This window comes from Heptranchias perlo, chromosome 13 (assembly GCF_035084215.1).
Source record: "Heptranchias perlo isolate sHepPer1 chromosome 13, sHepPer1.hap1, whole genome shotgun sequence".
NCBI lineage: Eukaryota > Metazoa > Chordata > Chondrichthyes > Hexanchiformes > Hexanchidae > Heptranchias > Heptranchias perlo.
Window position 1 is genome coordinate 20791168 of NC_090337.1, and position 22330 is coordinate 20813497.

Sequence of the window (22330 nt, forward strand, 5' to 3'; positions counted from 1 at the left end):
CTGCCTCTCGTAGGTGCCCATTTTTATACATATATTACAAAATGTGCTTTTAATTTTTTATTAATGATATTGGATGAGGCACTGTGTGAGAACTTTCACCTCTGGGACCAGGGTTAGAATCCATCTCAGACTAATGTGATGTCAAGCTCCTCTCTCTGCTGTAAGTAAACTAAGTTTTTGGGCAGTCTCAAACAAGTTCCCAGCAAATGTGGGTCCACGCACAGCCTGCAATTTACTGCACATTGACAGAATTGACAATCTCATTCACAAGAGATACGATAATGGTGGGATGGGGACTTGTACAGTAGGGGTGCTCCTCTGAGGCTAGCATTCAGGCATGTGGAGGAAGGGAGCTTTACTTTGTGCTTGTCCAGAGATTGCTCAATCTGGGACACTGGGTGCCCAAAAGGTAAAAAGCCCAGATGTCCTTCATTTTGATGAGGACCAAAAAGTATATAAACAGGACCCCATTCCATGGAAAATGATAAAATGATCATTGTCCATTAAATAAAACTGATGATAGTTTCCTCTTCACATAGTGATGGTGCACTTTCCTCCATCCTGTGAGGATAGTATTATTCCCCTACCTGATGACTGTACCCCAATAGAGCAATGGAGTAATTCTCTAAACATCAATAGTATCTTCCCAAGTTAAACAGTGGTATTGAATGGCAACGTGCCTTTGTAACCTTGATAATGTTTCTGCCTTTCATGGGGCAGTGTTCCCATCTGACAGTGAAAGTTGCCATACACACACAAACACACACGCACACGTCAATAGTGCCCCTGAACATGGTGACAGTGCCGTCCAAAAACAGCTCTTGTTAAAACCAGAATTTCACACTTATCAGAATTTAAAGTGGCTCCTGAATTAATAAACTTTACCTCAGTATCAACAGCTCCAATTGGCTTTACAAGCTCAAGAATTGGCCATTTCCAAACTTTTCCCTCACCATGCACCGCTTCCCCCCTCACCCCAGAGTAAACTTACGTTGGTTGCACTGGGGTCCCACCCAGCCTGGAGGGCAGCTGCATGCTCCAGTCACATGGTCACATCTGGCACCATTTCTGCAGTTGCACATCTGCCCACAGTCAAAGCCGTAAAATCCATCAGGGCACGCTGGGAATGAGAAAATACCCATTGGTTAGGGGGTTGGTCAGGTCATTAACACTTCACACTTTAAACTAAAAGAAAGTTACCAAATAGGCTACAGCTTTCACTACCACAGAAAAATCAACAGGAAACAATAAGAGGCATCAAAAGAACAGTCAGTTATAAAATATAGGTCATGTTTTCATTACAATTCCCAGAGAATACCAGTTTGTGTGGTTATTGGAGCTGGGCAGAGAGGATATGAGCAGTAACTAGACATTTCACAATGGCAATGTATAGTTAATGAATTAACTGGAAATAATAAATTTTCATGGCCACTGGGCAGCAGGTTAATAGACCCTGATTGATTCCACAACACTGTTTGTTGCCCGCCATTCAGAAGAACAGGGCACATAGAGTGCACAGTTCCCTGAGGAGGCTCTGAAGACCTTTCCATCAGGGACATATTCAAAACTTCTGAAATATCTCCAGAGGAAATTCAACTTTATCACAAAAATATTTAATCATTGTTTAACTAGAGTCAGAGTCATGGGACGCAATATGCCAGTTCATATTTTTGAACAACAGAAGAAAAACATCAGGCATATTTAATATTCAATCTTAAATGTAACAATAACCAGAGGAATAGTAACAAACCAACAGATAAGCAGTTTAGATAAAGAAATGGGAGTAATAACACCTGTCAGAATAAGAAGGAGCAGCTTACCCAGAGTAGGTTTAAGAGCGCCTTTTGGATTGGGTTGGATGAATAATAATTGTAATGCCACCTATCAGAGAATGAGGAAGAGCAGTAACAGAAGTAACAGAACCAGTTAGAATGGGAAAGAGCAGTAACAGGAATAATAGACCGGAAAGAACAGTAACAGGAGTAATGATTCTCTGAACAGCAAAAGAGAGTACAAAGCATGATTTGTTGCATGTTGACTTTTTAAAATTAGGAGCATTGAGAGTCTGTCTTGTCGTCATGTTAACAATGAGATGGGTGTTACAGAGCTCAGTGCATTCTGGGAATGCCATTTTGGGAAATTGCTGGATTGGAGAGGGTTAATATTAGAAATTCTAGGGAGTTTATACTGATTTGACGTTGACAATCATCCGGGGGCTGACTGCAAATTCTGGATTTCAGGAATTTTGAAAATAAAGCAGTATTTGCCTAGTATTGTGTGCATTCTACTCAGCTTACATGACTGTATGTATGAATATCGAGTCAAATACTCAGAAGCAAATTTCCACTTAGTTTATTAAATATTGTTTCAAACTTCACAAACTGCAGCTCCCCAATATGTTCCAGAGGACTGCTGTTACAAACTTGGTGACAATGCCTTCTACACATCATTCTCAGTATCCACCGGGGGGCGCTGTCTACTGCTTCTCTTATCAAAGTAACTCATCAGTCCAGGTCGCTATCAATGAAACCATGAAGAGGGATCATTTGTGTTCAGAGCAGAAATTAAAAATATGAAATTATTTTCCATTCAATATTGTTATATTCACTTCTGTTAACTGAAAAATTTTGTGAATATATTGTTCCCTGCATGAAATGTTTCACCCAGTTTAAAGCTCGGATCACATGGACATCTTCTGAGTAATCATAAGAACATAAGAAATAGGAGCCGGAGAAGGCCATACAGCCCCTCGAGCTGATTAAGGCTGATCTTCAACCTCAACTCCACTTTCCCACCCGATCCCCATATCCCTTGATTTCCTAAGAGTCCAAGAGTCTTAGTTCTAGACTCTCCAGCCATGGGAAACATCATCTCAGCCTCTACCCTGTCAAGCCCTCTTAGAATCTTATATATGTTTCAATGAGATCACCTCTCAGTCTTCTAAACTCCAGAGAGTAAATACCCATTCTACTCTATCTTTCCTCATAGGACAACCCTCTCATCCTGGAAAGCAGCACAACTTGTTCCTATAATCCATCAAAAACTAGGGCATGTGAGGGGTAATAACTCATTTAGCATCTGGAAAATATAATGTACTTAACATAGCAAAACACTTCAAGGTACTTCACAAGGGGGGACTGGACACCAAGGAGTTGAGAAGAGTTAGGGAGGGCGACAGGAGATGTGGTCAAAGAGATAAGTTTTGAAATAGGGAGAAATGTAGCAATGATGAGGAGTTTAGGAAGAGACTACCAGAATGCGGGAGATTGATGGTAGAGTGGGGGATTGGTTTGGCACTTACTTTAGACACAGGAGAATTTGCCAAAAGAAAGACTTACATTTATATAGCGCCTTTCATGACCTCAGGATGTCCCAAAGCGCTTTACAGCCAATTAAGTACTTTTGAAGTATAGTCACTGTTGTAATGTAGGAAACACAGCAGCCAATTTGTGCACAGCAAGATCCCACAAACAGCAATGAGATAAATGACCAGATCATCTATTTTAGTTATGTTGGTTGAGGAATAAATATTGGCCAGGACTCCCTTGCTCTTCTTCGAATATTGTCATGGGATCTTTGACATCCATCTGAGAGGGCATGAGGGGCCTCGGTTTAAAATCTCATCTGAAAGACGGCACCTCCAACAGTAGAGCGCTCCCTCAGTACTGCACTGGAGTGTCAGCCGAGATTATATGCTCAAGTCTCTCTCATTGTAAATGAGGATGAAAATTTTGAAGTTAAATTTACAGCAGTACAAGGAGATTGTGGAAGTCACTAATGATTTGGGACGATAGGCATAGTGGTTATGTTACTGGACTAATAATCCAGAGACCTGGACTAATAATCCGGAGTTATGAGTTCAAATCCCGCCACAGCAGCTAAGGAATTTAAATTCAATTAATTAAATAAAAATCTGGAATTAAAATATTAGTATCAGTAATGGTGGCCATAAAACTACGGGATTGTCGTAAAAACCCTTCTGGTTCACTAGTGACCTTTAGGGAAGGAAACCTGCTGTCCTTACCTGGTCTGGCCCATATGTGACTACAGACCCACAGCAATGTGGTTGATTCTTAATTGCCCTCTGAAATGGCCTAGCAAGCCACTCAGTTGTAAAATCTCACTACGAACAGTCATAATAAGAATAAAACCGTACGGACCACCCGGCATCGGACCACTAGGCACCGGACACGAAAAAGGCAAACCAAGCCCAGTCGACCCTGCAAAGTCCTCCTCATTAACATCTGGGGACTTATGCCAAAATTGGGAGAGCTGTCCCACAGACTAGTCAAGCAATAGCCTGACATAGCCATACTCACAGAATCACGTCTTTCAACCAATGTCCCAGACACTTCCATCACCATCCCTGGGTACGTCCTGTCCCACCGGCAGGACAGACCCACCAGAGGTGGTGGTACAGTGATATACAGTCAGGAGGGAGTGGCCCTGGGAGTCCTCAACATTGACTCTGGACCCCATGAAATCTCATGGCATCAGGTCAAACATGGGCAAGGAAACCTCCTGCTGATTACCACCTACCGCCCTCCCTCAGCTGATGAATCAGTCCTCCTCCATGTTGAACACCACTTGGAGGAAGCACTGAGGGTAGCACAGAATGTACTCTGGGTTGGGAACTTCAATGTCCATCACCAAGAGTGGCTCGGTAGCACCAATGCTGGCCGAGTCCTGAAGGACACAGCTACCAGACTGGGTCTGCGGCAGGTGGTGAGCGAACCAACACGAGGGAAAAACTTATTTGACCTCGTCCTCACCAATCTACCTGTCGCAAATGCATCTGTCCATGACAGTATTGGGAGGAGTGACCACCGCATAGTCCTTGTGGAGACGAAGTCCCGTCTTCGCACTGAGGACACCGTCCAACGTGTTGTGTGGCACTACCACCGTGCTAAATGGGAAAGATTGAGAACAGTTCTAGCAGCTCAAAACTGGGCATCCATGAGGTGCTGTGGGCCATCAGCAGCAACAGAATTGAATTCCACTACAATCTGTAACCTCATGGCCCTGCATATTTCTCACTCTACCATTACCAACAAGCCAGGGGATCAATCCTGGTTCAATGAGGAGTGTAGAAGAGCATGCCAGGAGCAGCACCAGGTGTACCTAAAAATGAGGTGTCAATCTGGTGAAGCTACAACTCAGGACTACATGCATGCTAAACAGCGGAAGCAACATGCTATAGACAGAGCGAAGCGATTCCACAACCAATAGATCAGATCAAAGCTCTGCAGTCCTGCCACATCCAGTCGTGAATGGTGGTGGACAGCTAAACAACTAACGGGAGGAGGAGGCTCTGTAAACATCCCCATTCTCAATAATGGTGGAGTCCAGCACGTGAGTGCAAAAGACAAGGCTGAAGCATTTGCAACCATCTTCAGCCAGAAGTGCCAAGTGGATGATCCATCTCAGCCTCCTCCTGATATCCCCACCATCACAGAAGCCAGTCTTCAGCCAATTCGATTCACTCCACATGATATCAAGAAATGGCTGAGTGCACTGGATACAGCAAAGGCTATGGGCCCCGACAACATCCCGGCTGTAGTGCTGAAGACTTGTGCTCCAGAACGAGCTGCGCCTCTAGCCAAGCTGTTCCAGTACAGTTACAACACTGGTATCTACCCAACAATGTGGAAAATTTCCCAGGTATGTCCTGTCCACAAAAAGCAGTGATGTGGAGATGCCAGTGCTGGACTGGGGTGGACAAATGTAAGGAATCTTACTACACCAGGTTATAGTCCAACAATTTTATTTTAAAATCACAAGCTTTCGGAGATTATCTCATTCGTCAGGTGAGTAGTGAATGAGAGCTTCTCAAATCGCATATCTTATATTAGGCTGGGACACCATCACACCAATCAAAGGTGTCGTTGGTGTTCAGACAGGTTAGCCACGGAAAACAGTAGGTCCCTGTTATTTGTTATTTATATTAATGATTTGGATGAGAATTTAGGAGGCATGGTTAGTAAGTTTGCAGATGACACCAAGATTGGTGGCATTGTGGACAGTGAAGAAGGTTATCTAGGGTTGCAATGGGACCTTGATAAATTGGGCCAGTGGGCCGATGAATGGCAGATGGAGTTTAATTTAGATAAATGTGAGGTGATGCATTTTGGTAGATCGAATCGGGCCAGGACCTACTCCGTTAATGGTAGGGCGTTGGGGAGAGTTATAGAACAAAGAGATCTAGGAGTACAGGTTCATAGCTCCTTGAAAGTGGAGTCACAGGTGGATAGGGTGGTGAAGAAGGCATTCGGCATGCTTGGTTTCATTGGTCAGAACATTGAATACAGGAGTTGGGATGTCTTGTTGAAGTTGTACAGGACATTAGTAAGGCCACACTTGGAATACTGTGTACAGTTCTGGTCACCCTATTATAGAAAGGATATTATTAAACTAGAAAGAGTGCAGAAAAGATTTACTAGGATGCTACCGGGACTTGATGGTTTGACTTATAGGGAGAGGTTAGATAGACTGGGACTTTTTTCCCTGGAGAGTAGGAGGTTAAGGGGTGATCTTATAGAAGTCTATAAAATAATGAGGGGCATAGATAAGGTAGATAGTCAAAATCATTTCCCAAAGGTAGGGGAGTCTATAACAAGGGGACATAGATTTAAGGTGAGAGGGGAGAGATACAAAAGGGTCCAGAGGGGCAATTTTTTCACTCAAAGGGTGGTGAGTGTCTGGAACGAGCTGCCAGAGGCAGTAGTAGAGGCGGGTACAATTTTGTCTTTTAAAAAGCATTTGGACAGATACATGGGTAAGATGGGTATAGAGGGATATGGGCCAAGTGCAGGCAATTGGGACTAGCTTAGTGGTATAAACTGGACGACATGGACATGTTGGGCCGAAGGGCCTGTTTCCATGTTGTAACTTCTATGATTCCATGAAAGGAAGATGGTAATGGTTGTTGGAGGCCAATCATCTCAGCCCCAGGACATTGCTGCAGGAGTTCCTCAGGGCAGTGTCCGGGGCCCAACCATCTTCAGCTGCTTCATCAATGACCTTCCCTCCATCATAAGGTCAGAAATGGGGATGTTCACTGATGATTGCACAGTGTTCAGTTCCATTCGCAACCCCTCAAATAATGAAGCAGTCCGAGCCCGCATGCAGCAAGACCTGGACAACATCCATGCTTGGGCTCATGAGTGGCAAGTAACATTCGCGCCAGACAAGTGCCAGTCAATGACCATCTCCAACAAGAGAGAGTCTAACCACCTCCCCTTGACATTCAACAGCATTACCATCGCCGAATCCCCCACCATCAACATCCTGGGGTCTCCATTGACCAGAAACTTAACTGGATCAGCCATATAAATACTGTGGCTACAAGAGCAGGTCAGAGGCTGGGTATTCTGCGGCGAGTGACTCACTTCCTGACTCCCCAAAGCCTTTCCACCATCTACAAGGCACAAATCAGGAGTGTGATGGAATACCCTCCACTTGCCTGGATGAGTGCAGCTCCAACAACACAAGAAGCTCGACACCATCCAGGACAAAGCAGCCCGCTTGATTGGCACCCCATCCACCACGCTAAACATTCACTCCCTTCACCACTGGTGCACAGTGGCTGCAGTGTGTACCATCCACAGGATGCACTGCAGCAACTCGCCAAGGCTTCTTTGACAGCACCTCCCAAACCCGCGACCTCTAACACCTAGAAGGACAAGAGCAGCGGGCACATGGGAACAACACCACCTGCACGTTCCCCTCCAAGTCACACACCATCCCGACTTGGAAATATATCGCCGTTCCTTCATTGTCGCTGGGTCAAAATCCTGGAACTCCCTACCTAACAGCACTGTGGGAGAACCTTCATCACACGGACTGCAGCGGTTCAAGAAGGCGGCTCACCACCACCTTCTCAAAGGCAATTAGGGATGGGCAATAAATGCTGGCCTTGCCAGCGACGCCCACATCTCATGAATGAATAAAAAAAGTCACCCCTGTCCCACGCCAGAAAATATTACTAATATTTTGCAGCGAGAGAGCTCCCTGTAACTCAGATCAACTCACTTTTTTAACACCGCAGCGCAAAGGGCCCGTAATTATATTTCCTGTCTTGCAAGTAAGAAGATAAGGCTGAACCGTTAAAATAAACGCATACCATCCTAGACTGTTCATTGCCAGGGTATTCTCCATTTTTGAATGTGTCTTCATTGCCTATTCTAATTGATATTGATGCTCTGGTCATAGAAGTCAATATCTGGAAGACACGGTCCATGTGCTCATGTTACTGACATAAGAACATAAGAAATAGGAGCAGGAGTAGGCCAATCGGCCCCTCGAGCCTGCTCCGCCATTCAATAAGATCATGGCTGATCTGATCCTAACCTCAAATCTAAATTCATGTCCAATTTCCTGCCTGCTCCCCGTAACCCCTAATTCCCTTTACTTGCTGGACTATAACTTGGTGTTGTAAAATTGTTTACAATTACTTCTAGGAAACTGTCTATTTCTGTTTTAAATTTATTTAATTATGTAGCTGCCACAGCTTCCTGGGGCAGTAAATTCCACAGACCTCTGCTCTTCACTCCTGAGATCCTGTCATTCACAGAGACCAGCATCTGCAGCTAAAAATTCAAAGCTCAGCATTGCAACAAAACTGATCTTGAGCTTGTGGTGTGGGATGCTGCACTTAATTACATATTGGATTCGGGAACATTACAGACTATCATTTTTACAACAGCGACAGAAGGTAAACTGTAATCCCATACCTAAGCCAGATAAGTCCATAGTACTCCTGGACACTTGTTCATGATTGACCAATCAACATGGCTCACTGCTGGACCTGCTTATTTCTATAACCCCCTTCCCCCCCCACCCCCGCCAAGAACTCGCCGTTCCTCCGACTCTGGACTCTTGTGAAACCCTTCCTCTGTCCCACCATTGTTGGCCATACCTTCAGCCAGCTAGACCCCACGCTTTGGAATTCCTCCCCGTAAACCCTTCTGTCTCCAACTCCTTCCTCCTTTAAGACCCTCTTTAAACCCACCTATTGGTCACCCCTCCTCATATCCCCTTCTTTAGCTTGGTGTCCATTTTTGTCTGATTAAGCCTCTATGAAGTACCACAGGACAATTTTTCTAAATTAAAGACACTGCACACGTTGTTGTTGGTGATGGTGGTGGCAATGATAGCGATGGACGTTGTAGTGTGCTTGATGGGGCTGAGTCGAGAGAGTATTACTCTACACCTTACTGACCTGGGCTGTTTAATAGAGTAGAGGGAACAGGTGTGGTTTCAAGATTAGTATTTTTTTACCACATTAGCTGTTGACATTACGGTTTGTAAGACAACAGAGATATTTGAATGAAAAGTAGAAATGACAGCTTACATCTTTCACAGAATGTTCCAGTCCATCCTGCTGCACAGGTGCATGCTCCACTGACATGATCACAGGCTGCTCCATTTTCACACTGACATGGGGATTTACATCCTGAACCATAGCTTCCATCAGTGCACTCTACACATCGGAGAGATGACAAGCAGGTGTCAGAATCTATTTCAATAATGCCTGGCAGACCAACGAGCTGCCTCATCTCATCGCAGGGTCTGTGCGCCCTCTCCTGACAGCCAGAAACATCTCGCAGCAAACGGATTGAGCTCATATAACTACATCGGACATTTTATTCCTTTCGATGTAACCAAAGGAGATTGTGATGAACCTATCAGAAATCAGCCACTGTTTGAAAAATCACATTCACTATGATGGGAGTCAATTGTTACCTCGGGTCGATGCTTTCAAAATATCAGCATTACAGTTGAGCAGCAGGACGGTATCACAAAACACAGGAACCAACACGAGCCGACACAGTCAGTGCAACATCACAATCCACCGAGTGAGGTGAAGGAGGAAATGTTTGTTATAATCGAGCAGTTGACCAGGGCTTTAGCCCAATAACAACAGGAAATCTCACATCTCATTTCAACATCAGCACTAACCACTAATGTGATTTGAAATATTTTAAGAATGACCGTTTCTGAAAATTGACATATTAATAATGGACGGCAAATTTCCAGTTTCCCAAGATGCTCTCTCTACCTGTGCCACTCCGCTCTGGGACAGCAGGATTGGGAAATCAATGTGTGTAGCACCCGCATAATTGTCAATGACTAAAGAAACCTTTCACTACAGACTTATCTACTTTACACTCAGCTCTTTATATTCTCTCCAACCCCATACAGGATGGCAAACAAAATGGGCAGAGGGTTGCTTCTAGGCCTCTGTTACTCTGTAACTAACCAGCACAAGGTAGATGAGAGGAGGCTGGCATGGCTCATTGTCTGATTTTCTCTCCCTTCCCCTGAGTAAACACCTGGCCTCTTTTATTGTACTATCTTCCCAAACCCCAGAAGAAATCAAGATGGTCACAAATGCTTTAGATCACTATCCTGTGACCTGGATGTGTGCTTGTGCGGACATCAGTTGAGGTAAGGATCAATCTCCATTGTGATATCCTTGGCTATTCACCAAAGAGGGCATCAGAACAGTGTCAACTCCCACATGAAGAATGTGTGAGGTACTGGGGGGAGTGAAGGGAGGGGGGGCGTTGGCCAGCACCCCTGGAACTGCACCCCAACAAGGAGGCAATGCTTTCAAGAGAAATGGGAGGAAAGGGGAGGGGAGAAAACTGGCAGAAAAAAAAGGGGAAAAAATGAACGGGTCTTCTGAACACATGGACAGCATTAGCACTTCCTTTGCTTCTACCGTACATTATTCCAAACAGCATTAATTCCAAACAGCATTAATTCCTCAGCACACCTTGACACTACAATGCTGAGAAGAGGGATCTGTAATTAAAGTATTACTATTTATTAAAATATAGTACTGCTCTCTTCAAATGTGCAGCATTAATTTAATAAGCATGTTGTTTTCATACATATTAGAATGTTCTGATCACTTTATTTCGTTCCTGCCGTTTCTGGATTTGTACACTTCTGTGATTTGTAGCTTCATAGACACAGTAGAGGGCGTGAGATCCACACATATATCTGAACCTTACTCTGTTCACAACGGTCCCCAGCGTAGCCTGCCTCACACAGACAGTGACCAGTCACAGGATCGCAGCTACCGTCAGCATTGTTGCAGTCACAGACATTCTTGCAGCGTATGCCCCATCGCCCCACGTCACAAGCTGCAGAAGAGAAAAGACAGTGTGTAGAATCTATTGTGGAAGACTGACATACACAATACCGGACCTGACAGCTGCTGCACCGACTGTCAGGATGCTGGAAGGCAGCTCATTGTGCAGCACAGAGAGAATTGAATGAGTCATTCAAACCAGGTATTCGGGTGACATCATGAGCTGGAAAAGTTAACTCAGGTTATCGATCAATATCGTCTGACGACTTTAAACCTGTCTTTATTTTGTTGTGAAGGCATCACAGTTGCTTCTTGCAATCTTCCATCAGTGTTAGTATTTTCCGCTGTCACGGTGTCAATAGGAGGGAGTTGTGGAACATCATGGCCTCTGGCAATATTTGGCTCAGGTAGAGGTGGAAGAAGAGGCTTAGAATTACACTCAATGAGTGTAGCATTGGGCTTTCAGCTCTGAAAAATGGGTTTTAATCCAGATTAAATTGATAGGACAATTTTAGACTCTCTGAAAGGTATCAGGGTCCCAAATGAAGTGATTTGGGGCTTTATCATCCCAGTTTCTAGTGAACATGAGTCGACAACAAAAACACACCTTCTCAAAGTTCATCATTTAAACTGACAGTAAGACTGGCCGATGTCTAAAGTCGCAAAATTCACGCTGGGGAAACTGTTCTGGGGAGTTACGCCATTTTGCTCTGGATCCAGTCACGTTACACCTAAACTGGCAGTGCCCAATACTAAAACTAAGTGCCCAAAGTGGAAAGATGTTCCATTGCCCCGCGCTGACAATTCTCTCTTTGATGAGCAGCAAACTGTAACCCATCAAAAAAGAAATTTACATGCACAATATTTGAAAAAGGCAGAAATTTATGGTTTAAAACAAAGTGGAAAAGGAACCAATGGTAGAGTGGACGGTTACTTTTGTCTTAATGTCGTGTTCCCTAGTTGACGAACGCAGTGACAAAAATTGCCGAGATGCGCAGTGCATCAATCTCCCTTTAGGAAACAGCCTCCAATGGGACTACAATTAGAACAGTGGTCGATTGGAAGATAAAACTGGGGAGAGTGGTACATGTATATCTGAGTATTGCCTCCGAGGAATGTAGCTTTTAGATTCCAACATGATAGAGCTGCAGTTATAGAAAAGTTTGAAAAAATCCCACATTTGTACCAGATAGCCAATGGCATATTGGGTGCAATGGTGATTTACTACAATGGTACCAGGGATGTGGGACTTCGGTTACGAAGGGAGACTAGAGAAACTGGGATTGTTCTCCTTACAGCAGAGACGGTTCAGGGGAGATTTAACAGAGGTATTCAAAATCATGAAGGGTTTTGATAAGAGTAAATAAGGAGAATCTGTTTCTACTGGTAGGAGGGTCAGTAACCCGAGAACACAAATTTAATGTAATTGGCAAAGGACCCATAGGCGAGATGAGGAGAATTTTTTTTATGCAGCGAGTTGTTATGATCTGAAATGCACTGCCTGAAAGGGTGGTGGAAACAGATTGAATAATAACTTTCAAAAGGGAATTGGATAAATACTTGAAGGGGAAAAATTTGCAGGGTCATGGGGTAAGGGCAGGGGATTGGAAGCCCTGCTCTTACAGGGGCATAGCTCTTTCAAAGAGCCAGCACAGGCACGATGGGATGAATGGCCTCCTTCTGTGCTGAACGCTGATTCTATGTTGAGAGCGAGTAAGGGTAATACAGCTTAATAAGTGGGTAAGATAATGTCACAAAGACACAATAGTTAGGCTTAAGTGGTTTATGGAAGGCATATAATGAGAGAGATTAAATGACCATCCCCTTTTTTCATATTATGTATTCAAAAGAATGAAAACAGAACCAATGGCAGTTAAAGTAACACTGAAATCAGACTGGCTGGAAAGCAGGAGAATTCACTGCATAATAATAGTCATGTCATTCACAGGAGGAAATAACAGGGAAACATTTTTCAACGTAAATGATAGGGTTATTGAGACCATGGTGTATATTATTAAGAATGATTATCACGACATTTGGATAGCAGGACAATCAGATAAATCTGTGAAGTTAGAATGTAGCAAGGTGTCATAGACTGAAGGTGACTGACAGGAAACCTGAGCTCTGTCTACTGTTTCCCACAAAGTATATTTCAGAATATTGTCCTTATTCCTCTCTCCTCTTGCCCCCCGCCACCAAGTTAGTTATCTGTAGATGTATTATCTGCCTCAGTGGGAAGGACAGATGGTGGACATCTTCATGGCCACTATTAGCGCTGCCCCTCAATCTGTTGTAGTGCAGGAAGAACACGCACACACAGACACATAACACATCAGTCTTTTCCTCATGTAAACAACAGGGCGAAGACTGTCTGAAACAGACCGCGTGGGGGAATTGCAACTGAGAATAGGGTTCAAACTCACATTGTCTCATCAAACGTCCAAGGCTCTTGCAGTGCTGTCCACCTCAAAATCTCATTGAAATAGATATTCCCACAACAACACTCATAGACATCACACCAGCAGGCAGACAAAATAGTCACAAAGATGATTTTACCTTTTCAAGATGGCATAAAGTACAAACTAAAAACTAATCTTTTCATAATATGTGCATATGGGGTTGTTCTCCTTAGAGCAGAGAAGGTTAAGGGGTTTTATAGAGTAAATAAGGAGAAACTGTTTCCAGTGGCAGAAGGGTCGGTGACCAGAGGACACAGGTTTAAAGTAATTGACAAAAGAACAAGAGGCTACCTGAGGAAAAACATTTTTTGTGCAATGAGTTGTTATGATCTGAAATGCACTGCCTGAAAGGGTGGTGGAAGTAGATTCAATAATAACTTTCAAAAGGGAATTGAAGAAATACTTGAAGGTGAAAAATTTGCAGGGCTACGGGGAAAGAGCAGGGGAGAGGGACTAATTGAATAGCCCTTTCAAAGAGCCGGCAAAAGCATGATGGGCCGAATGGCCTCCTTCCGTGCTGTATCATTCAATGACTCTATGTGTTCTGCACATAGAATGTACATCAGTGCTATCTGATCTACCATAAAATCCCAATCATCAATCTCACCTGTATATCAATCACACCTCCAGATTTTGAACAGATAGGGTGTGAAATTCAACTTCGGCTGGGGCACAAAATGGATGAAGAGTCCAGTTATACACCCCGCCTGATTTTCCTCTCCATTAACTTCAAGGGTTGTACAATGGGCGGATGATCTGCGACTGCCTGTTTTGCGCCCTCGCCGAAGTTGAATTTCACCCTTATAAACCGTGTTTTAGGTTACCTGATAGAATGTGAAGTCAGTGAAGCCTAGAACAGATGAGGCACACAGTTCTTTAGTGTTGTAACTTACGTGCTTTGCAGTCACGCCCCATCCATCCGGGGGCACAGGTACAGTCTCCAGTCACAGTGTTACACTGACTGTCATTCTCACAGCGGCAGAGATGTTGACAAGCTAGGCCATAATAACCAGGTGGGCAAGCTGGGAGCAAACCGAGGGAGGGAGAAAGAATAGATTAAAAATCAGATCATTTGAACGCTGTGGCTTTGGGAGACCTGTTGCCTGTGGCACATTCAGATATTTCCTTTTGATGCCAGCCATCTGCTGATTACTAGATTTGTTACACCACCACTATGGAAGAACTGGTTTTCTAGCACACTGGAAGCTGCAATTATTTCTTTATAAAAGGAAAGACTTACTTTTGTAGAGCACCTTTCATGACCTAAGGGGACATCTCAAAGCGCTTTACAACCTATCAAGTGCTTTTGAAATGTAGTCACTGTTGTAACGTAGGAAACGCGGCAGTCAATTTGCGCACAGCAAGGTCCCACAAACAGCAATGAAATAAATGACTAAATCATCTATGTTAGTTGTTGATTAAGGGATAAATGTTGGCCAGGACATCGGGAGAACTCACCTGCTCTTCTTTGAATAATACCAGGGATCTTTTACATCCACCTGAGAGGACAGACGAGACCTCGGTTTAAGGTCTCATCCAAAAGACGGCACCTCTGACAGTGCAGCACTCCTTCAGTTCCACACTGAAGCACCAGCCTACATTATATACTCAAGTCTCTGGAGTGAGACTTGAACCCACAACCTTCTGACTCAGCCACACAACTGATTCCTTGAATGACCTAATGTATAAAGGTACATGACCAATGCAGTAATAAGCCATAGAGACCATAAGGTTGATTTCTGGTTTGTTCTGAGTTAACTGATTGCAGCTGGGCCGACAGTTGGGGTGCAGTAATTGGCCTCAGCTCCTTTGGGCCGCTTGGGCTCACACGAGATACTGAAAGGCCATGTGCATCCATGGGACAATGCTTCAGGAGAGAAGGGGGGAGATAACTGGGGCCCTGGGGCAGGGGAAGTAATTGCTTAATAGTCGCTAATCAACCAAGAAATATAGAGTTTCTGAAAGGGAAGAACAACAACAAAAAAACTGAAAGGAAGTAAATTGGTGTCTTTAATGTTACAGCAATTACTAGTGCAAGCCGATAGTGATCACCCCAGAAGTGCCAAACCAGGCAATCTCATCTGAACAATCAGCCCTGCAGACATGTCTCAGTCTGTTGAAAAATGGATACCCACCATCCTGACACAATGTTCCGGTGAATCCTGCAGGGCAGTCGCATGTCCCCAACACCTTGTTACAAACACCTCCATTTTCACAATCACCGCAGGAGAACTGGCAGTTTATGCCCCAGTGACCAGCCAGGCAATCTGAATGAAGAAAGCAAGAAATGACATGTTTTATATACATTCATTTAGGCACTCACAATGTGCATTACACAGGTACACATTATATTAATATGCATTAGATGTGCTTAATGCTCGTGCACTTTATATAGTCACGCCAGGGCAGATTTTCAACTTGCTGCCCGGGTATAAAACTGGCATTGTGGATCGGCCGCCCATTATAGAAATTGCCTGGTTTTCATTTCCATTGATTTTGGGCAACAATTTGAAAAATCTACTCTGCCTTTGATGTGCTTTGTACACGTATTGTATAGATGTGCTTTAAGTGTACTTTATAGGGTACACATTAGTCATGCTTTACGTATTCTTTATATGGAAAGCTTTAGATGTGCTTTACGCAATATATGCTTTATATAAACACAGTTTTCCTAGTCAGCTGTTTCCTAGTTATTCTATGCTTCAGAATAATGCTGCAGTAAGAATTCTGTTGAAGTGCAGCCAAGTTTAAAATTACACAACCATTTATTTTTAAATACATGAAATAAAAAGTGTCCCTCCCAGGAAAGAGGGAGACTCCACTTCATCCGATGTGTGGACGATTACTTTCGAATTGACTCATGGGTTTACTGAAAGAAAGAACTTGCATTTGTCTAGCACCTTATCCTCAGGACATCCCAAACCGCTTCACAAACAATGGCTTATTTTTGAAGTGCAGACACTATTATTTAGGGAAATACAACAGCCAATTTGTACACCTCAAAGACACACTAAAAGCAAATGAATGAATGATCAGAGAATCTGTTTCTGGTGATGTTGGTTGAGGGAAGATTGTTGAGCACTGCTCGAATATCATGTTGTTGACCCAACAACAACATATGTGACACTCATATGGGTTCAGAACCTGTGTTGACACATCAGAATAGCTCCTGGAGGTCTGAATCAGGTGAGTTATATTTGTTTTTAAAACCTTGTCACTTGTGAGTTTATAGGTGCAGCCTAACTATCAGGAAAGACTGAACAGGCTGGGGATCTGTTCCCTAGAAGAAGGCTGAGATGACCTGATAGAGGTCTTTAAAATTATGAAGGGGTTTGAGAGGGTAAATGTAGAGAAAATGTTTCCAAATGTACAAAAGTAGGGGCCATAAATATGAGATAGTCACGAGTAAAACCAATAGGGAATTCAGGAGAAACTACTTTTCTCAGAGTGTGATGAGAATATGGAACTCACTACCACAAGAAGTAGTTGAGGAAAATAGCAGAGATGCATTTAAGAGGAAGGTAGATAAGTACATGAGGAAGAAAAGAATAGAAGGATATATTGATAGGGTGAGATGAAGTAAGATGGGAGGAGGCCCATGTGGATCATGAAGACCAGCATAGACCTGTTGGGCCAAATGGCCTGTTTCTATGCTGCAAATTTTATGTAATTATTGCAAATGCTAGTCTGAGGCCATAAAAAACACTGGCCCTGAATATCTGCCGGGTTTCCCCAATCTTCTGCCATAACTTTGGCGGAACCCCAGGCAAAATGATGTAAGTGGCTAAAAATGACCGTTTCAGCTGCGAACACTGATTTTCTGATGGTTCCACGATCGCCCATCGTGAAAATTCCAGGCGACTGTTTTCACTTCAATCAGGACTTCATTATGTGCTCAACCACATTCATATCAAACTTACATCTCAGATTTAATGCATCACTGCATGTTGACATCTTAGAAGATTTTATGCAATCTTTTATAGTAATGGCTATGATAAACAATAGTGATATCTTTGGAGCTGCCTTACCTTTTTCACAAGCCGATCCCGTTTTGCCAGCAGGGCAGATACATTGACCAGTCTGTGAATCGCAAGGTGCCCCTCCACAGTCACAACTTCGTATGCAGTTAATCCCAAACCTCCCAGAGTTGCAAGCTGTTAATAACAAGGATAGTTGGCAAGAGTATGGACTACAAAATTAAACCATTTACAAAACAGTCTGAGTAGCAAAGACTTTCCTGATCCATCTCCTTAACAAATAGATGTGAGAGCGAAAGAGGGGCTAGGTGTGTGTGTAAAATAGCGTACCTATCAGTGAGTACACAACAGGATATAAACAATTATGGTTAAAAGCTAAGTATCACTGTCTTCGCTCCTCCCCCTTCCCCTGGTTATTGTAAACAATTTTACAACACCAAGTTATAGTCCAGCAATTTTATTTTAAATTCACAAGCTTTCGGAGGCTACCTCCTTCCTCAGGTGAACGATGTGGAAATCATTGGTTAAGTATCTCTTTCCTGCGTGCATTTTTGTATCCCTTCCCTGAACGTTTCTCTTAGTCATACTGCATCCCAACGCTCTGACTCAAACACTTACTCAAGTGGCATCGCTCTCCGTGGAACCCTGGTGGGCACAGGTGTTTACATTCGCCAGTCTCTTGGTCACATGACACACCGATCGCACAGTCACATTGGAATTTACAGCCAGAACCATAGAAGCCATGGTTGCATTCTATAAGAAACAGAAAGGATAGTCATTTCAAACAAAATGGAAAATTGTTTTCACGTATTTACTATTTTCAGTTGCCAAGTGTAATTTCAGCACACAATTTTTTTGAGCATGTGCACAGCAAGGATTATACTTTCTTTTTTTTTTAAATGACAAAAAGTTCTTTTTGGTTCTGCCTTGACATTGTGGTAATGCTCCCTCATTGCGAGAATATGCTTGCCCCCTCTATCAGGAAATTGCCACGTGGAGAATCAAGAGCACAAACTCACATCTCAGTAAACCAAAGCAAAGTGTCACTGGGCTGCCTCAAAAAAAACACTTTCCCAAGGTGAAGTAGCACTGGTTTATCCATTAATTTATTTTGGCAACAGCTTTGGTAGCAGGCAAAATGAACCTGTAGCCAATAAAATGTCAAATCAGGACAAAAAAAACCTGCAAGGTAATTTGTTCTAAACAAAATGTTTACCGTGATGCTTGCTTGATGCAAGTATTACTATGCCATAAAATGAATGGATTTTATTAAATGCATTCATTCCCTTCTCTCTGTGCCAAGCACCGTCCCTATGTGAGGCGGTGCACAAGAACCTGCTGCCATGGGCATGATTTTAACTTGGAGCCGGGAACCCAGCTCATCCCTAGATATTCGCATGGGGAACCCAGAAGCTAAGTGAGTGCATCACAATCTGCGATTGCAACTCAATTGAAGGTAAGTATTTGTGCCTCTGGGTTTCCCACGTGCCAGGTAGCCAGATTGACAGGCTGGTGGAGGAGGAAGTGGGGGGACGTGGACGAAATCGTACTAAATGGGATAGATTCAGAACAGATCGAGCAGCTCAAAACTGGGCATCCATGAGGCGCTATGGGCCATCAGCAGCAGCAGAATTGTATTCCAGCACAATCTGTAACCTCATGGCCCAGCATATTCCTCACTCTACCATTACCAACAAGCCAGGGGATCAACCCTGGTTCAATGAGGAGTGTAGAAGAGCATGCCAAGAGCAGCACCAGGTGTACCTAAAAATGAGGTGCCAACCTGGTGAAGCTACAACTCAGGATTACATGCATGCTAAACAGCGGAAGCAACATGCTACAGACAGAGCGAAGCGATTTCACAATCAACGGATCAATCAAAGCTCTGCAGTCCTGAATGGTGGTGGACAATTAAACAACTAACGGGAGGAGGAGGCTCTGTAAACATCCCCATCCTCAATGATGGCGGAATCCAGCACATGAGTGCAAAAGACAAGGCTGAAGCGTTTGCAACCACCTTCAGCCAGAAGTGCCGAGTGGATGATTCATCTCAGCCTCCTCCTGATATCCCCACCTCACAGAAGCCAGTCTTCAGCCAATGCGATTCACTCCACATGATATCAAGAAACAGCTGAGTGCACTGGATACAGCAAAGGCTATGGGCCCCAACAACATCCCGACTTGTGCTCCAGAACTAGCCCCACCTCTAGCCAAACTGTTCCAGTACAGTTACAACACTGGCATCTACCCAACAATGTGGAAAATTGCCCAGGTATGTCCTGTCCACAAAAAGCAGGACAAATCCAATCCGGCCAATTACTGCCCCATCAGTCTACTCTCAATCATCAGCAAAGTGATGGAAGGTGTCGTCGACAGTGCTATCAAGCAGCACTTACTCACCAATAACCTGCTCACCGATGCTCAGTTTAGGTTCCACCAGAACCAATCAGCTCCAGACCTCATTACAGTCTTGGTCCAAACATGGACAAAAGAGCTGAATTCCAGAGGTGAGGTGAGAGTGACTGCCCTCGACATCAAGGCAGCATTTGACCGAGTGTGGCACCAAGGAGCCCTAGTAAAATTGAAGTCAATGGGAATCAGTGGGAAAACTCTCCAGTGGTTGGAGTCATACCTTGCACAAAGGAAGATGGTAGTGGTTGTTGGAGGCCAATCATCTCAGCCCCAGGGCATTGCTGCAGGAGTTCCTCAGGGCAGTGTCCGGGGCACAACCATCTTCAGCTGCTTCATCAATGACCTTCCCTCCTTCATAAGGTCAGAAATGGGGATGTTTGCTGACGATTGCACAGTGTTCAGTTCCATTCGCAACCCCTCAGATAATGAAGCAGTCCGTGCCCGCATGCAGCAAGACCTGGACAACATCCAGGCTTGGGCTGATAAGTGGAAGTAACATTCGCGCCAGACAAGTGCCAGGCAATGACCATCTCCAACAAAAGAGTCTAACCACTTCCCCTTGACATTATCATCACCGAATCCCCCACCATCAACAACCTGGGGGTCACCATTGACCAGAAACTTAACTGGACCAGCCACATAAATACTGTGGCTACAAGAGCAGGTTGGAGGCTGGGTATTCTGCAGCGAGTGACTCACCTCCTGACTCCCCAGAGTCTTTCCATCATCTACAAGGCACAAGTCAGGTGTGTGATGGAATACTCTCCACTTGCCTGGATGAGTGCAGCTCCAACAACACTCAAGAAGCTCGACACCATCCAGGACAAAGCAGCCCGCTTGATTGGCACCCCATCCACCACCCTAAACATTCACTCACTTCACCACCAGCATACAGTGGCTGCAGCGTGTACCATCCACAGGATGCACTGCAGCAACTCACCAAGGCTTCTTCAACAGCACCTTCCAAACCCGCGACCTCTACCACCTAGAAGGACAAGAGCAGCAGGCACATGGGAACAACACCACCTGCACGTTCCCCTCCAAGTCACACACCATCCTGACTTGGAAATATATCGGCGTTCCTTCATCGTTGCTGGGTCAAAATCCTGGAACTCCCTTCCTAACAGCACTGCGGGAGAACCGTCACCACACGGACTGCAGCGGTTCAGGAAGGCGGCTCACCACCACCTTCTCAAAGGCATTTAGGGGTGGGCAATAAATGCTGGTGACGCCCACATCCCGTGAACAAATTTTTTTTAAATCGGCGGTGGGGGGGGAGGGGGGTGGTGGTCAGCCAGCATCAGGATTGCGGGAGCTGGGCAGGGGGGGGGGGTGGGGGGGGGGGTCGGGGTCAGCGTTGGGGATCGGGGAGGTCGGCATCGGTGGTGGGTGTCCTGCGATCACAGGGTCATATTGCGCCAGGTTAGCTTGTTGGGCCTGGAAGAAGCACACCTGCTTCTCTGAGCCCACAAGCAGTGCAATAGAGTCACTCACCTCATAGATCCGGCCGTTTCTGCCTGCTTTCACCTGACGAGAATGGGAAGCGATGGGAAACCCAAACAGGTAAGATTAAATTCATTCTACTTTTGCAATACACAAAGAGTTAAGTATCTCAAGTATTTCAATAAGGTACATTGCCCTTTTAAGTATCGGCCGCCGGCTTTAATTGGGGGTGGGACTTCAACTTCCTGTTGTTTGTTGTGCACACGCCTACAAACCTGCCTGGGTCAAACCTGAAAGTGAGCAAGTTGGAGCTGGGATGCGGTCCCGCTCCAAAAAGCTGTTATTTTAACCTCCCACCAGTCCCCAACCCACCCATTCGAGGTTAAAATTACTCCCCATGTCTCTGCTGGGAGATGTATGACAGTGGTGCTGGGGAGGAGGGGTGCTGACTCACAGATACAATGTATCACAATGCAGTGTCTCTGTTGCAAGTAAGTACAAACCCTCACCACTTTGTTTCACGTGATAGCTGTTCATAACCCTCGCACATACCTTTCGCGCACCCGAGGCCGTGGAATCCTGGTTTGCAAATACATGTGCCATTTTTGAGGTCACAGCCCACTGCATGCGCCTGCACACATTGACATTCTTTCGAACATCCAGGTCCGAATGCCCACTTGGGACAAGCTGAAAAAGAGCAGAAATGCGTGTTATTTCTTGAACCCGGAAGTGATTTTGTGGAGAAGTAAATCGAAAAATGTACCAGGGAAGAAAGGTGTTCTACCCCAGGGAGAAAGCAGGAAGGGAGGAGGCGTGTTGCTAACTAAGGACATAACTGCAGCATTACAGCGAAAGAAATTTATTGAAGGTCACATTCTAACCGAGCCTCTCTGGATTGAATTGAGAAATAATAAAGGTTCTGTAACAATATTGGAGCC

General features: G+C 44.5%; 1 protein-coding gene across 1 annotated transcript in view; it reads right to left on the reverse strand.

The window, feature by feature from the left end:
- LOC137331757 (multiple epidermal growth factor-like domains protein 6) overlaps window positions 1-22330 on the reverse strand; it is a 273387-nt gene that overhangs the window by 34232 nt on the left and 216825 nt on the right. The window contains exons 17-24 of the mRNA XM_067995739.1: window positions 21945-22079; window positions 18156-18290; window positions 17589-17714; window positions 15660-15827; window positions 14454-14582; window positions 11022-11153; window positions 9353-9481; window positions 992-1120 (exon numbers count right to left, since the gene is read on the reverse strand). Of these exons, the coding sequence (XP_067851840.1) occupies window positions 992-1120; window positions 9353-9481; window positions 11022-11153; window positions 14454-14582; window positions 15660-15827; window positions 17589-17714; window positions 18156-18290; window positions 21945-22079 (1083 nt within the window). The remainder of the gene's footprint in view (window positions 1-991; window positions 1121-9352; window positions 9482-11021; window positions 11154-14453; window positions 14583-15659; window positions 15828-17588; window positions 17715-18155; window positions 18291-21944; window positions 22080-22330) is intronic.